Source organism: Erinaceus europaeus, chromosome 9 (assembly GCF_950295315.1).
Source record: "Erinaceus europaeus chromosome 9, mEriEur2.1, whole genome shotgun sequence".
Lineage (NCBI taxonomy): Eukaryota > Metazoa > Chordata > Mammalia > Eulipotyphla > Erinaceidae > Erinaceus > Erinaceus europaeus.
The window spans coordinates 5,470,277-5,485,825 of record NC_080170.1 but is presented as its reverse complement, the minus strand read 5'-3'; the positions used below and the strand labels follow the sequence as shown (position 1 = coordinate 5,485,825).

At 53.1% G+C, this 15,549-nt stretch overlaps 1 protein-coding gene and 1 pseudogene across 1 annotated transcript in view; one reads left to right on the top strand and one right to left on the bottom strand.

The window, feature by feature from the left end:
- SLIT3 (slit guidance ligand 3) overlaps positions 1-12,664 on the bottom strand; it is a 122,677-nt gene extending 110,013 nt beyond the window's left edge. Inside the window, exons 1-2 of the mRNA XM_060197011.1 lie at positions 12,537-12,664; positions 12,343-12,441 (exon numbers count right to left, since the gene is read on the bottom strand). Coding sequence (XP_060052994.1) covers positions 12,343-12,441; positions 12,537-12,664 — 227 coding nt within the window. The remainder of the gene's footprint in view (positions 1-12,342; positions 12,442-12,536) is intronic.
- On the top strand, positions 6,874-7,592 carry LOC132540126 (guanine nucleotide exchange factor subunit RIC1-like; annotated as a pseudogene).
- Positions 12,665-15,549: the final 2,885 nt, after the last annotated feature.

The window sequence follows — 15,549 nt, the reverse complement described above, 5'->3', positions numbered from 1 at the left end:
TCTCTCACCTCCTGCTACTGAGCCACCCACATCTGGTTGTAATGCCTCCTCATTCCAGAAAGTCTATCTTGGCGTTACTCTCGATCGCACTCTGTCATTTCACGAACATCTCATAAAAACTGCAGCAAAGGTGGGCGCGAGGAATCACATCATTGCAAGACTGGCCAGCTCCTCATGGGGCGCGAGCGCTTCCACACCACGATCGTCATCTCTGGCATTATGCTATTCCACTGCAGAATACTGTGCCCCAGTATGGTTCCATAGCCCCCATGTCCACTTGGTCGATTCCAAATTATATTCCTCCATGAGGATCATTTCTGGAACCATCCGTTCCACCCCGGTTCCATGGCTGCCAGTTCTTAGCAACATCGCCCCGCCAGATATTCGTCGGGATGTGGCATCATCTAAGTTCATTTCCCACGTCTACGCTCGACCGGACCTGCCAATCTACGCGGATATCTTCGCCCACCCTGTCCAACGCTTGACGTCTCGTCACCCAATCTGGTCCCCTACGCCTACACTGAACTTCTCTGTTCCAGACTCTTGGAAACAGAGCTGGCAGTCAGCTGAGGTCAAGAACAAACACCTCATCACAGACCCCTGCAAGCGTCAACCCGGCTTTGACCTAGCACGTTATGATTGGGCCCTCCTCAATCGCTATGGAACAGGCCATGGCCGGTGCGCCGCTATGTTCCATCGCTGGGGAGCCAGAGACGACCAGAACTGCCCCTGCGGCTCCAGACAGACTATGACCCACATAGTCAACGACTGCCCCCTCTCCAGATTCAAAGGAGGTCTCGAAACTTTACATCAGGCTCAACCTGACGCTGTTGACTGGCTACGGAAGAAGGGCAAACGCTAGAAGAAGAATTCCAGAAAGGGACACACAGAGGCACCTTGCACTTCAGCACCAAGGACAGGGAGCACGGAGCCGGGGTGAGCGAGGCGGGAGTGAGCCCCCTCCCCCCTGGCTAACAGAAGCACTGATGAGGTGTGGGAAGAAACCACTAAGAGTTGCTGTGCGGCCCAGAGGGTGGGCTTTCGGTTCCTGCCCACCCCCCAGAGTGTCCCTCCAGCCCCCTCAGCCTCTCCGCACACACGAACATTTTCCTGCCTTGTGGCTGGACTACAGACAGGTTCTGTGGGGGAGCAGCGGGACCTCATTTCTCGGCAGTTTGCAGAGAAAGTGAGGTAAGGGGCTCTGCAGGGCACCACAGGTCTGAGAAACCCAGGTGCCAACGACAGGGACTAACATCAGGCTTCTGGGCAAAGGGCCCAGGGTCCGAATGTGCCTTGCGGGCTGGGTTGTCTCTGCAGAGGGTCCCCCCTGAACAGCGGCCTGGGGAGGTTTCAGGGCAGGAGGTGACAGCCCTGTCGTGAAGATGCCATCACAAAGGACATTGGGAGGCTGGTCGGAGCCCACATGCCCTGACTGGGACCCGCTTCCCCACCTGCGGGTGGCTTCAGTCAGCACTGAGGGGGGCGGGCAGGGAAGGAGGGGCCGGGTCTGCCGGGCCCGAGCGGCATCTGTCCAAAAGGTTTGCATTAACCGTAATGAAATAAATGACAAAATCAATAACTTGGGGTGTGTGCGACTGTCATAAAGATGATGTAAGCCCCGGGTTCGCGCGGTTATGGGGCCATTTAGAATTGTAATTAAAACCAGCACCATTTTTTTCCCCAAGCTAAAAGCCCCGTTGACAACCATAGATGCAAGCTACAGGAAATTCTCCACAAATAGATTCAGAATGAATATATGGTTCTAGGACAGCATCAATTAGCAGGGACCCGGCCCGCAACCCGCAGCACTGAGCACAGAGCCTCCCAGGGCACGCTGGGGTTCGAGGCGGCGGCCTCTTCGATTTTAGTCGAGTTAGAGCCTGACGGAGCACTCAGAGACAGCAGATGGAGGGTGCGTTCCTGAAAATGATGCTGTGTGAGGCTGAAAATATGGTCTCTGTGTTTGCCTGGCCTGGGAGCCGGGTGTCTGCGCCGTTCCCCACACCTCACATTTCAGGGAGCATCTAGGAGTGTCTGAAGACACCTGTCAGCTGTCACTTGGGAGTGGGATGAAGTGGGCAGGAAGGGAACTGGCCAGGACTTGGGTTCCTACAGGTCACCTTATTTAGACGGCCGCTCTGAGCTCATGTCAGAACTCGGAAATTTCCCGAGAAAGGCATTTGTCCAATCACTCACTTACTCACTCACCCGGGTCAGTTTCTTAGCCTGCCTTCCTTCCTTCCTTCCTTCCTTCCTTCCTTCCTTCCTTCCTTCCTTCCTTCCTTCCTTCCTCCCTCCCTCCATCCCTCCCTTCCTCTCTCTCTCTTTCTTTCTTTCCTTCTTTTGTGGAACTTGGCCCCTGTGCATGGGTAGTTTCTTTTTATTTGTTATTTTAATGTGAGGATTACTGGTTTACTATAATCAAAGTTATTGGTACATGTGCTTTTTTATAGTTGACAGTAAATGCCATTGCTGATACATGTGTAATTTCTCAGCTTTCTGCCAAACACTCTCTCCCCACCCAGCCTAGGCCCTCCTCCACCAGTATGAACCAGAACAGGAGAGTCGCCATCCCTCCAGAATCTTTAAAATTTTTTTTGTATTATCTTTATTTATTTATTGGGTAGAGACCACCAGAAATCAAGAGGAAGGGGGAGTTGCAGAGGGAGAGAGATAGATACTTGCTACCCACTTCACCACTTGCAAAGCTTTCCCCCAGCAGGTGGGGACCGAGGGTTCAAACCCGGGTCCTTACACATTATAACATGTGCACTCAACCAGTCCAAGTTCTGCTTAGTGTTCCCCCTTCTGTTCTTATTTCTCAACTTCCATCCATGAGTGAGGTCATCCCATCTTCATCCTTCTCTTTCTGGCTGCTCTCACTTTACATAATTCCTTCAAGCTCCATCCAAGAGGAGGTGAAGTCACCATTTTTCATAGCTGAGTAGTATTCCACAGTGTATCTAGACCACAACTTGCTCAGCTACTCATCTGTTGTTGGACACCTGGATTGCTCCTAGGTTTTGCCTATTACAAATTGTGCTGCTATGAACATAGGTGTACACAGAAGCACTGAACTCCCTCTGCTACCACCACACCTCCATGGTGATGCAGGCCCCCTCTGGATGTCCTCTTTCTCCCTCCTTCCCTCCCTCCCTCCCTCCCTCCCTCCCTCCCTCCCTCCCTCCCTCTCTCCCTCTCTGTTTCTCTCTCTCTCTCTCTCTCCCCCCTCATTAACTCTTTTTTGAGAGGGAGAAAGGACAGCACTGTTCCAATCCCCATAAGGCCCTTTGGTACCATCCATGGTGCTGTCGTGTGCTGCTGGGGTTTGAACCCGGGTCCTCACACAGGCAGTTGTGTTCTCGACCTGCTGAGGCCTCTTCTAGCTCTCCTCCTGCACAAGTCTTGTCACCACAGGTTACAAAGGCGAGTGTGGACTGGGTCTTCGGGCTTGGGCAGCCCACTGCTCTGAGGGGGTGAACTCAGCTGTGAGTTTTCAGATTGACGGGCAGGGGGAGCCTGGCCCTGCAGAGGAGCCCCGGCAGCCGAGCCCCTCAGGATAAACGGCCAGCCCAGGCTGGTCTCCATGGTAAAGTGGGCAAAGAGAAGAACTCATTCTAGGAAGCCTAATGGCGTCAAGGAGCTGGTTCCAGAAAAGGAAGGAAGGAAGGGAGGGAGGGAGGGGGAGGAAGGAAGGGAAGGAGGGAGGAAGCCTCTGAGACAAGTTCAGGGGATGAGGAAGGGCTGACTCAAACTACTCAAGTCCTGGACTCACAGCAAGGAAGTCCCTCACTCCCTGAGCTGGACGCCTGAGCGCGGGGTCCTGGGGCCTTTGGGCAGGGCCAGGAAGGTCCCTTCTTAGCTCCCCGCAGCCTGAGCACGGAGCAGAGACAGGACAAAGGGACAGTAGGCAAAAGGTCTGGAAGACACGCACCTGCCCTTTGGAGGGACTGCAAGACGTTTCTAAAGGCTCCTGGCTTCAGGTTTAGACACAGATGGCTTCCTCCCGGCCTGATTTAGTGGTGGCGGTGCTGGCCGTCCTGCCCCACGCTGCACACTCAGGCTGACGGTGGTCTGCCCATAGCTCCACACACTTCCACACACTCTGACGCCTGCACACAGCTCAGCGAGGACTCCCCAACCCCCTCCCCGCGCACTGTGGTGTCGGCCACCCTCGGCCCCAGAGCAGCCGGAGTGCACTTGGAGGCTGACTGCAGAGTCTTTATCTTCAGATACAGAAGCTGGCAGATGTCAGTGGGCTTGTGACCCCACAGGTTCTGCAGACAAAGGAGACCTTTGTTCAGGGACCTAAGTGACCTGTCCCTATGGCAGGAGCAGGGGGCCAGCCCGGTGGCAGGCTAAGGTCCTAGCTGGGCTGCTGGGGGGGGGGGGCTCCTCATGGATGATTGTCTTGGGGCCGGCTGGGGGGTGCCGTGAGATGCAGAACACCCCCCTCTCAGCTGGCAACCAGGGAGGGACCCCGGCTCTCTGCATATGCAGTGCTGGGAGCAGAGTGTCTAGGTCTGTGGGGCCGGCAGGTGATGGAGGTGGCTGGGGTACAGTGACTTCCTTGTGAATTTTTGCTCAGAAAAACACATCCTGGTGCCTCTGGTCCTGGGTCCGAGTGCAGTGCACACACTGCCTTTCTCTGGCCTGGGATCACGTGGATTTGACGCACACACAAAGGTCTAGGGGTAGACACACCTTGTTCAGCTGCATGTGGCTTCACATTCCTTCATGGGAACTAAAATTTTGGCTTCCCCCTCCTGCAATGGGGCCGTCTGCATGCTTCTTTTCAGTGCTCAGGGCCTAGGGAGGTACACACACTACAGTGCGCAAGGACCTGGGTTCGAGCTCCCAGCCCCCACCTGCAGGGGGGAAGCTTCACGGGTGCTGAAGCAGATCTGCAGGTGTCTCTCTGCTTCTTTCCCTTTCTCCCTCCGCTCTCAATTTCTCTCTGTCCTATCAAACAAAATTTAAAAAGAAAGAAAGAAAGAAACAAAGGAAGAAAGAAAAGAAAAAAGTCTCTTGAATCACTGATCATGAGGGAAATGCAGACTCAAATCAGATTGGGGCATCTCCAGCCCTGATAGGGATGGTCTACATCCGTGGTCGCGAACATTTCTTTTCCATCAAGGGCCATTTTGGGGGTGGGGTGGGGGTAGACAGCATAACGGTTATGCAAAAAGACCCTCTTTCCAGAGGGTTCAAAGTTCCAGCTTCAATCCCCTGCACCATTCACCGCCAGAGCTGAGCAGTGCTCCAGTAAAAAAAAAAAATCATTTGAGTATTTATGACATCATTCACTGGCCACAGATCACCAACTACTCAAAACTTGGCACTTACTGTTGCCATAAAGAAATCTGCTAGGGCGTTGGAAATTCCAGTTCTATCTGCTGTTGCCTTGGAAGGGCCAGAGGAGATGACTTTTAGGGGCTCGACCTGGCCTGCAGGCAGACTGTTCCCCACCCCTGGGCGACACAAAGAAGACAGAAAACAACCAGTGTTGGCGAGGACGTGGAGAAACAGGAACTCTGTTACAGGACGAGTCCAGCCTCTCTGCAAAGCAGTAGGACTCAGCAGCGAGACCAATCCTAGGCATTTATCAGGCAGACATGAAGATAGCCTGCCCCTATCCGTAGAAGTCAATGAAGTTAATTCATCTGCTCCCTGAATGTGGCCCTGCTCAGCCGTCAGAAATGCCACTGTTAGGGTCCTTCTTTTTCACCTCCAGGGTTATCACTGAGGCTTGATGTTCGCACTAATTTTTTCTATTTTTTTTAATGGAAAAGGACAGAGAAAAAATGAGGGGGCGGGGAGAGAAAGACAGACACCTGAAGACCTGCTTCGCCCCCCCGTGTGAAGCAGCCCCTCTGCAGGCGAGGAGTCGGGGGCTCGAACCGGGATCCTTGTGCGGGTCCCTTGAGGTTCGTTCTATGCGCGCTTAACCCGTTGCTCTGTGCTCTCCTGAGGACTCGTGGCCTGGTTAATGGGAAGCTCCTTCATTTCACGTCAAAGGAAATCTAGGCCCAGGGAGGAGGAGGCCGCCAGCCTGAGTCAGCAAAGTCTGAGAGATCTGAGGGTGTGGCGTGCCTGCGATGGTCTGGGCTCTGAGGACCTGCTCCCCACAAAGGCCGGGCGTGTCCGAGGTTACTGATTCTTTCCCGAGATGGTCCCTCCTTGGCACACCTGGGCATGCGGCATGAGGCATGGGGCATGGGGTGGGTGTGGGCATTTCAGTTTAGTCTCTCGAGGGGTCTCAGAACAATGCCCCCTCCCCGGGTTCAGGAACATGCAGAATGGGTGCACCATTTGGGGGTAGCTGCTGCTGGCCCCTCGGCCTGTCCACCAGGCATCTTCACTGGGCAGGGACAGCCTGGCTGCTCAGCCTCCCTGGCAGACTTAGTACCTGAGACCCCTCCCTGGCATTTGGGTCTGGGGGCTGGCATATGGGGGCCGGTTAAGGGAGCTTGCAGGGAGCGTCTGATGCCAACAACTGGTTGTGATTCTGAGCATTCACACCGTAACACACCGTCCACCTGAGGGTCTGAGTTACAACTCTGTAGAGAGACCGAAGTCACCAGCCCTACAGTTCTGACACAACGGAAATAGATGGCTCCTTTATCACTCACAGGGGACACCAGCCCCGTGGGGATGACCAGGACCTGGCAGGAGGGGGTGTGTGTCCTTCACACAGACTCACTTCTGTAGAGTGACCCACACGTGCCGACACACATACAGCTTCAACTGCTACCTTCATCCAGATGGCACCACCTCCACACACCCTGCACCTTGCCCCTGCCCCTACAGCTATAATTACCCACACAACATTTTCTCGTAAGGTTATTTAGTGGAACTCCCTCTTACTAACACTGTGGAAGCAGACCAAAGTCATGTACCCTGCAGAACAACAGGGTGGGGAGTTGGGTTCACCAATCTCCCAGCTCCAACATCCATCCATCCACTCATCCATCCATTCATCCATCCATCCATCCATCCATCCGTCCATTCATCCATCCATCCATCCATCCATCCATCCATCCATCCATCCATCATCTAGCCATCCTCTGTGCATCCATCCATCTTCCCACCCATCCATCTGTCTGCTATCCATCCACTCATTCATACATACATTTAAAAATACACCCATCCATCCATCCATCCATCCATCCATCCATCCACCCACCCACCCATCCATCCATCCACCCATTCATCCATCCACCCATCCATCCATCCATCCATCCATCCATCCATCCATCCACCCACCCACCCACCCACCCACCCACCCATCCATCCATCCATCCACCCACCCACCCACCCAACCACCCATCCACCCACCCACCCATCCATCCATCCACCCATTCATCCATCCACCCATCCATCCATCCATCCATCCATCCATCCATCCATCCATCCATCCATCCACCCACCCACCCACCCATCCATCCATCCATCCATCCACCCACCCACCCATCCATTCATCCACCCATTCATCCATCCACCCACCCATCCACCCATCCATCCATCCATCCACCCACCCACCCACCCACCCACCCACCCACCCATCCACCCATCCACCCATCCATCCATCCATCCATCCATCCATCCATCCATCCATCCATCCTTTTATTTTCTGCCTTCAGAGTTATCGCTTGGGCTTGGTGGCAGCACCCCACCCCAATTTTTTGTATATGATAGAGAGAAATTGAGGAGGGGGAAGATAGAGAGGGAGAGAGAGACAGACACCTGCAGACCTGCTTCACTGTTTGTGAAGGGACTTCTGCAGGTGGGGAGCCGGGGGCTTGGACTGGGATCCTTGTGCTGGTCCTTGCACTTTGCACTATGTGTGCTTAAGCCAGTGCACCCCCATCCACACATTCTTTAAAATTAAAAAAAAATTATTTATTATTGGATAAAGACAGACAGAAATGGATAGAGGAAGGGGGAGACAGAGAGGGAAAGAGACAAAGAGACACCGGCAGTCCTGCTTCACCGTTCATGAAGCTTTCCCCCTGCAGATGGGGAGCAGGGGTTTGAATCCTGGTCCTTGCGCACTGTAGTGTAGGCACTTAACCAGGCGTACCACTGCCTGACCCCTTTCTTCTATCCACCCATCTGCCCATTCTTCTGTCCATCCATCCATCTACCCACCCATTCATCTGTTCATATGCCCATCCATCCATCCATCCATCCATCCATCCATCCATCCATCCATCCATCCATCCATCCACCCATTCTTCTGTCTGTCCATCTGCACACCCATTCATCTGTCTACCCATTCATCTATTCATATGCCCATCCATCCATCCATCCATCCATCCATCCATCCATCCATCCATCCATCCATCTATCCATCCATCCATCCACCCATTCTTCTGTCTGTCCATCTGCACACCCATTCATCTGTCTGCTGATTCCTCCATTCATCCACCCCCCTACCCACCCATGGAAGACGTGGGATCACCACGAGCATGATTACAATCCAACTTTTCACCTTCTAGCTTGGCTCTGTCTCCTGATAGGCTCATCTCCATGGACAGGAAGCCAGGAGAACGCAGGACTCCCAGGTCTATGGCTCTCACGGTCTGTGGTTTCCTCCACAGCAGGCATTTCTGAGGAGCTCAGAAATCACATCACTTGATGGCCATGAGGGTGAGTGACTAGGACAGCCTGCCCCCTTCTACCTGTAGCAGCTAAAGCCTCCACTGTTTTTGCTGTCTCTTCCGACTCTCAGACTGTCGAGTCTCTGGCCAGGAGTCCACTGCCTCCTTACTTCCTGTTTCTCCTTTGGCTTCTGGCTGCACTGGCCAAGTGGGGCCCTGAACTCTTGTGCTAGACCTGAGATTCCTTTCCTGCCTCCCCCAAATAGTTCATTTATCTCCCTCCTCTTTCCAAGTTCGTCTTCCAGAAGTACTGCTTTCATTATGACCGTCCCCGGGGTGGAAGCCATGCTCAGGTTCGAGGCTGCACCTGCTTGCTGGGCTGCACCTCTCTCCCTCTCACGTTACCTGCATGTGGCCCTTGGAATGTGGGTACACAGGCTAGCTTTCCCATTTCTTGTCTTCCCTTCTCTGTGAGTCTCAGCCAACCACACTAACCAGAACACTCTAAATAGGTTCCAGGTGTCACGAGTGCAGTGCAAAGTCTCGCGTTGTTTGACTCACCCGCACAGAAGCCCTAAGAAGTTAAGATCGCTTGTTATCCTTGTACATGGAAGGAAATCTAGGTCCAGGAGTTTCAAGTCAGGATTTAGGGTCCCAGGCTAGGTGCTAGGACCACTGGAGCCAGACACAGACTAGCAGCTGGCCCAAGTCCTTGCTGACCTTGAGGCTACACTTTTGTTCTCTGAGCCCTCATAGTACTTACTCCATGGCCACTCTTTTAAAAATTAACTGATTAATTAATTATTGGATAGAGACAGAGAAATTGAGAGGTCACACACACACACACACACACACACACACACACACACACATATTATATAAAACAGAGAGAGACACCTGCAGTCCTGCTTGACCACTTGTGAAGCTTTCTCCCCATAGGTGGACCTGGGGCTTGAACCTCGGTCCTTGCACACTGTAATGTGAGAACTTAACCAGGTGCACCACCACCTGGCCCCTTCCATGGTCACCCTTCACAGGGACTGCTCTGTTACTCGGCCTCCTCCTGTCTCCACTAATCCCTACCCCCGACTTTATTGTCAGTGTCCAGAGAACAGGAATGATTGGGTTATCTAAAAAGTCATGACACATTTTTGCATCAAAAAGCTCAGGAAAATACACCAGGAATTCTGTCCAGCCAGTGGGAGCAGGTGAAGTGTTGAATGTGTAAAAACAGTCAAGGTTTTTGGTCAATTCATGCTCCAGGCAGTGAGTTCTCCCCTCTCTCCATCCCTCTGTGGGCCCCAGGCCACAATAAGCCTTGGAGTGACACACGTCTCAAGGCCTGGTAGGGTGTGTCTAGAGTTTGCAGCATCCTTGGGCTTCTAAACCTAGTCGGGATGTCCGTGAGGAATCCCACCACACCCCAGGGCCCCAGCCACAAAGCAGCAGCGTCAAGGATTAAGCTGTCACTGTCCTGAGAATCAAAAGCTGCACCAGAGATGACAGCTCCCTCCCACACTCACCGCTCTGTGTGGGCTTCCTGTTGAGGCTGCTTGAAGTCAGGACCCTGAGCTGGGACAGAGACCTCACTTTATTTTTCTTTCCTTTCCTTTCCTTTCCTGTTCCTTTTCTTTTCTCTCCTATCCTTTCCTTTCCTTTTTTCTTCTTTTTTAAAAAAATTATTTACTTATTATTGGATAGAGACAGAAATTGAGAGAGGAAGGGAGATAGAGAGAAAACTGTAGTCCTGCTTAACCACCCGTGATTCTTTTCCCTGCAGGTGGGGACTGGGGGTTTGAACCCGGGTCCTTGCGCACTGTAATGTGTGAGCTTAACCAGGGGCACCACCACCTGGCCGAGACCTCACTTTCTATCTGCCACATGCCCATTTTGGGCTCATCTTCAAGAGGCCGTGTGACCCTGGGTGGGTCAGTGCCCCTCTCTTGGCCTCAGTCTCTGATTTTGGGGGTTCAACAGGGTCTCTGAGCTCCCTTGCTCCTCCCTAGTTTGGGGGAGCTACCTGTCAATCTCTTCCTGCCTCTGCTCCTTCTTCCCGAGATGCTGACCTGCAGACATCCGGTGCCCTCACCCCTCCTGGCACAGACACTCCCACACTGAAGGCAGAGAACAGGACAGACACCGTGACACTGTCAGCTACGTGTGCACTGGGAAGGCGGCCGTTGGAAACGATGTCAGCCTTCCCACAGACAGAGGCTGGGGGAGCCCTCAGGGAGGAGGGGTCCTGGGCACCTCCCAGGCAGCCCGCAGGGAGAGGTTCTGAGGTCAGGTCGGACACACCATTCGCGCTGTGTGAACGGAGGTCATGGCAACAGAAACCCACATGTGATAAGCCACAGAGCTACCCACCCACCCACACACACGCACACGCATTCACGTATACACAGCCTGGAGAAGAGGGTCTGGGCTGGCAGCCATGTCTGGTTCCAGGGCTCTGCCCTCAGGCACACAGCGGTGGCCATCAGAGGCAAACCATGTGACACAGGGACCCCTCAACCATTTCTTTGAAAGTTGCTATGATCCATGATTATTAAAACAAGCCAGACAGGTGCCCAGTATGGAGGGTCTGGCGATGTGTTCCTAAGATCCGAGGGCAGGGGGCAACTCTTAGGCTTTTTTATTTTATTTTTTTACTGCCACCAGGGTTATTGCTGGGGTTTGGTGCCAGCACTACCATTCCACTGCTCCCGGCGGCCTTTTTTTCCCCGACTTTATTTTTATTTGTCAGGACAGAGAGAAATTGAGAGGGGAGGGGAAGATAGAGAGGGAGAAAGAGAGACACCTGCAGACCTGCTTCACCGCTCATGAAGAGTCCTCCCTGTAGGTGGGAAGTGGGGCCTTGAACCTGTGTCTTTGTGCCTCTGTCTTTTGCTTAGCCGGCTGTACCATTGCCCCCCCCCACCCCTGCCGGCTGACCATACTCAGTGCCAGCAGAAGCCCACAGCACAGAGGCCCCCTAGGTCCTCACTCCACCTCAGAAGAGACAACCACCTCAGGAGAGGCCGAACGGATCGCCAGGTCACAGAGGGACTGTGACTCGGGACTCTGACCTTGGTTCTGGCACAACCGTGTTTAGACTTCAGGACAAACAGGACTCGGGGCACAGTCCTGGCATTTTCTAGGTGCTCCCTGGGTGGCACTGAAGTCCACCCTTCATCTGTCTCCAAGGCTCCCGCACTGAGGAGTAGACACTGGTTCAGCCACGTTATATGCCATGTCCCCTCCCTGCCCCGCCAGGGCAGGCAAGCACGCACATACATACACACACACACGCACGCACGCACAGACACACAGACACGCACATGCACGCGCACACACACGCGCGCACACACACGAGCACAGACACACAGACACACACTCGCACAGACACACACGCACACACACACACGCACAGACACACGCGCACACACACATGCACAGACACACACGCACACATGTACACACACAGACACACGCACACACAGACACGCACACACAGACATGCACACACGCACATACATGCACATACACACGCACATGCACGCACACACGCACAGACACACAGACACACACGCGCACAGACACGCATGCACACACAGACACGTGCACACATACACACATGCACAGACACACACAGACACACACATGCACAGACACGCGCACACACACACACACGCACATGCACGCACACACGCACAGACACATGTGTCTACAGTACGGCCGCAGCAGGGGCCTGACTTACAGGTTCTTGACGTCGGCAATGCCTCGGAAGGCCTTCCTCGGGATGCCCAGGATCTGGTTCTCGCTCAGGTCTCTGTGTGGGGAGAGGGAAGAGGCACAGGGTCAGGGAAGGCCCCTCAGAAGACCCAGGCTACTCCCAGCTGCCACATTCAGCCTCTGCGCCCCTCGGTGGGTGGGCTCGCACCCCTGGCCTACCATCTGCCGTGCGCAGCGACCTCGGCCGGGCAGCAACGACCCGGGGCTCTGTCCTGATCCCTCTCAGGGCCTACCCCTGGCCCCACCTCCCCCGCTACCCCCGGGGGCCAGCGTTCCTCACGCTCCATCGCTCAGGGGTCCTGTCATCTGGCCCTTCTGCCCCCCACCAGGATGGCCTTGGCTGCTGACTCTAGGAGGCCAGGCCCCCGCCCCCCCACTCTTCCAGGCATGACGGCTCCACGCTACCCTCCCACAGCCCAGCCCGAGTGGGGTCACAGAGCGTCAGCCACACAGCTGAGCCTATCTGGGGGGTGCGGGGCAGGTGCACTGACACAAAGTCCAGGCCTGTGCCGGGTCCTCTGCAAACACCCCCAAGCCCCCACTGGATCCCCAGGACCTATGTGGCTTTTGTTCTCCGCACGTTGCTTTGTGGATTCACATGTTGCTGGAGCAGACATTCAGACCTCCAGGCTGCTTGGAATCTCAGTGAAGGGTCCAGCCAGCCCCCAGGTGTGTAGAGTGACCCGCACACAGCCGGCGCCACCTAGCCGCTCAGCCCACAATGGCGGGACAGACGCATCAGGGGCACGGCCAGCTCTGCTCCCTGCAGACACAACACAGTGTGCGCCAGCAACACACACTCATGCACATACACACTCAGCAAACACACACACACACACTCACACACACATACTTATACACTCACACAGACACACACGCACACACAGACGGACACATTCACACACACACACACACTCAGCACACACATTCACAACACACATTCACACTCACACACACATTCACACACATACATATTCACACACACACTCACACATACACACACACTCAAATACACTCACACACACAACTCACTCACACACTCACACGCACACTCTCACATACACTTACACATATACACCTTCACACACACTCACACACACTCACACACACTCACTCACTCTCACACACACTCACACACTCACTCACACATACACACTCACACACTCTCACTCACACACACATTCACTCACTCACTCACACACACATTCACTCACTCACTCACTCACTCACACACACATTCACTCACTCACACATTCACTCACTCACTCACTTACACACTCACTCACACATACACACTCACACACACATTCACTCACTCACTCACTCACACACACATTCACTCACTCACTCACTCACTCACACACACACACACATTCACTCACTCACTCACACACACATTCACTCACTCACTCACTCACTCACACACTTTCACTCACTCACTCATTCACTCACACACACATTCACTAACTCACTCACACACACATTCACTCACTCACTCACTCACTCACACACACATTCACTCACTCACTCACTCACTCACACACACATTCACTCACTCATTCACTCACACACACATTCACTCACTCACTCACACACATTCACTCACTCACACACATTCACTCACTCACTCACTCACACACACATTCACTCACTCACACACACACACATTCACTCACTCACTCACTCACTCACACACTTTCACTCACTCACTCATTCACTCACACACACATTCACTCACTCACACACACATTCACTCACTCACTCACTCACACACACATTCACTCACTCACTCACTCACTCACACACACATTCACTCACTCACTCACTCACTCACTCACACACACATTCACTCACTCACTCACTCACACTCACACACACATCCACTCACTCACTCACACACACATTCACTCACTCACTCACTCACTCACACACACATTCACTCACTCACTCACTCACACACACATTCACTCACTCACACATTCACTCACTCACTCACTTACACACTCACTCACACATACACACTCACACACACATTCACTCACTCACTCACTCACACACACATTCACTCACTCACTCACTCATACACACATTCACTCACTCACACATTCACTCACTCACACATACACACTCACACACACATTCACTCACTCACTCACTCACACACACATTCACTCACTCACACATTCACTCACTCACTCACACACTCACACACACATTCACTCACTCACTCACTCACACACACATTCACTCACTCACTCACTCACACACACATTCACTCACTCACTCACTCACTCACTCACTCACTCACACAGACATTCACTCACTCACTCACTCACACAGACACACCCCACTAGTGTTGTGGAAAGAACACACAAAACTCCTCAGCTACTAAGGCTGAATCAAACCACTGACCAAAGACCTGATGACCAAATCATCCTGACTTTCACCTGAGAAACGCCATCAGATACCGAATCACATTAACTCAGTATATCTGTCCTTATCGTCAGAAAAACATCTCACTAGTCCATTAGATTACCAAATCAACCTCACAGAAAAGTATTCCGGGGGCCAGGCAGTGGCACACCTTTACAGAGCACGCACATTACAGAGCGCTCCTGGTTCCCAACTGCAGGGGAAGCAAGTGGAGAAGCAGGGCTGCAGGTCTCTCTCTGTCTCTCTCCCTCTCTATCTCCCCCTCCCCCTCTCAATTTCCCTCTGCCTCTAGCCAATAATAAATACAAATATTTAAAATAGAAATATCTGTCTCACAGGAAGGAAGGAAGGGAGGAAGGGAGGGATGAAGGAAAGCGTTCCAACAATAAAGGGACTTTAATAAATAAATAGACAGGTGAGACCCTGCGGGCACTGCTCTGAATCAAAGGTGAAATAAATCTTTAGAAAGAAAAACTTTCTCAGATGCTTTGCTAACAGAATCCTGTTGAAAGAATTTGCGAACGCTTTCCGACAAAGCTGAGTCTGCACTGCAACCTCTTGCCAGCCCCTTCCTCCCTACTCCTCACCCTTAAAAACCTGCTCACATCGTTGGGGAGACAGCATTATGGTTATGCGAAACTTCTCAAGCCTGAGGTGCCAAGGTCCCAGGTTCAATTCTCAGCATCGCTACTCAGAGTAAGCTGACTAGTCTACGGCTGTACCTCCCTGAACACGCCCG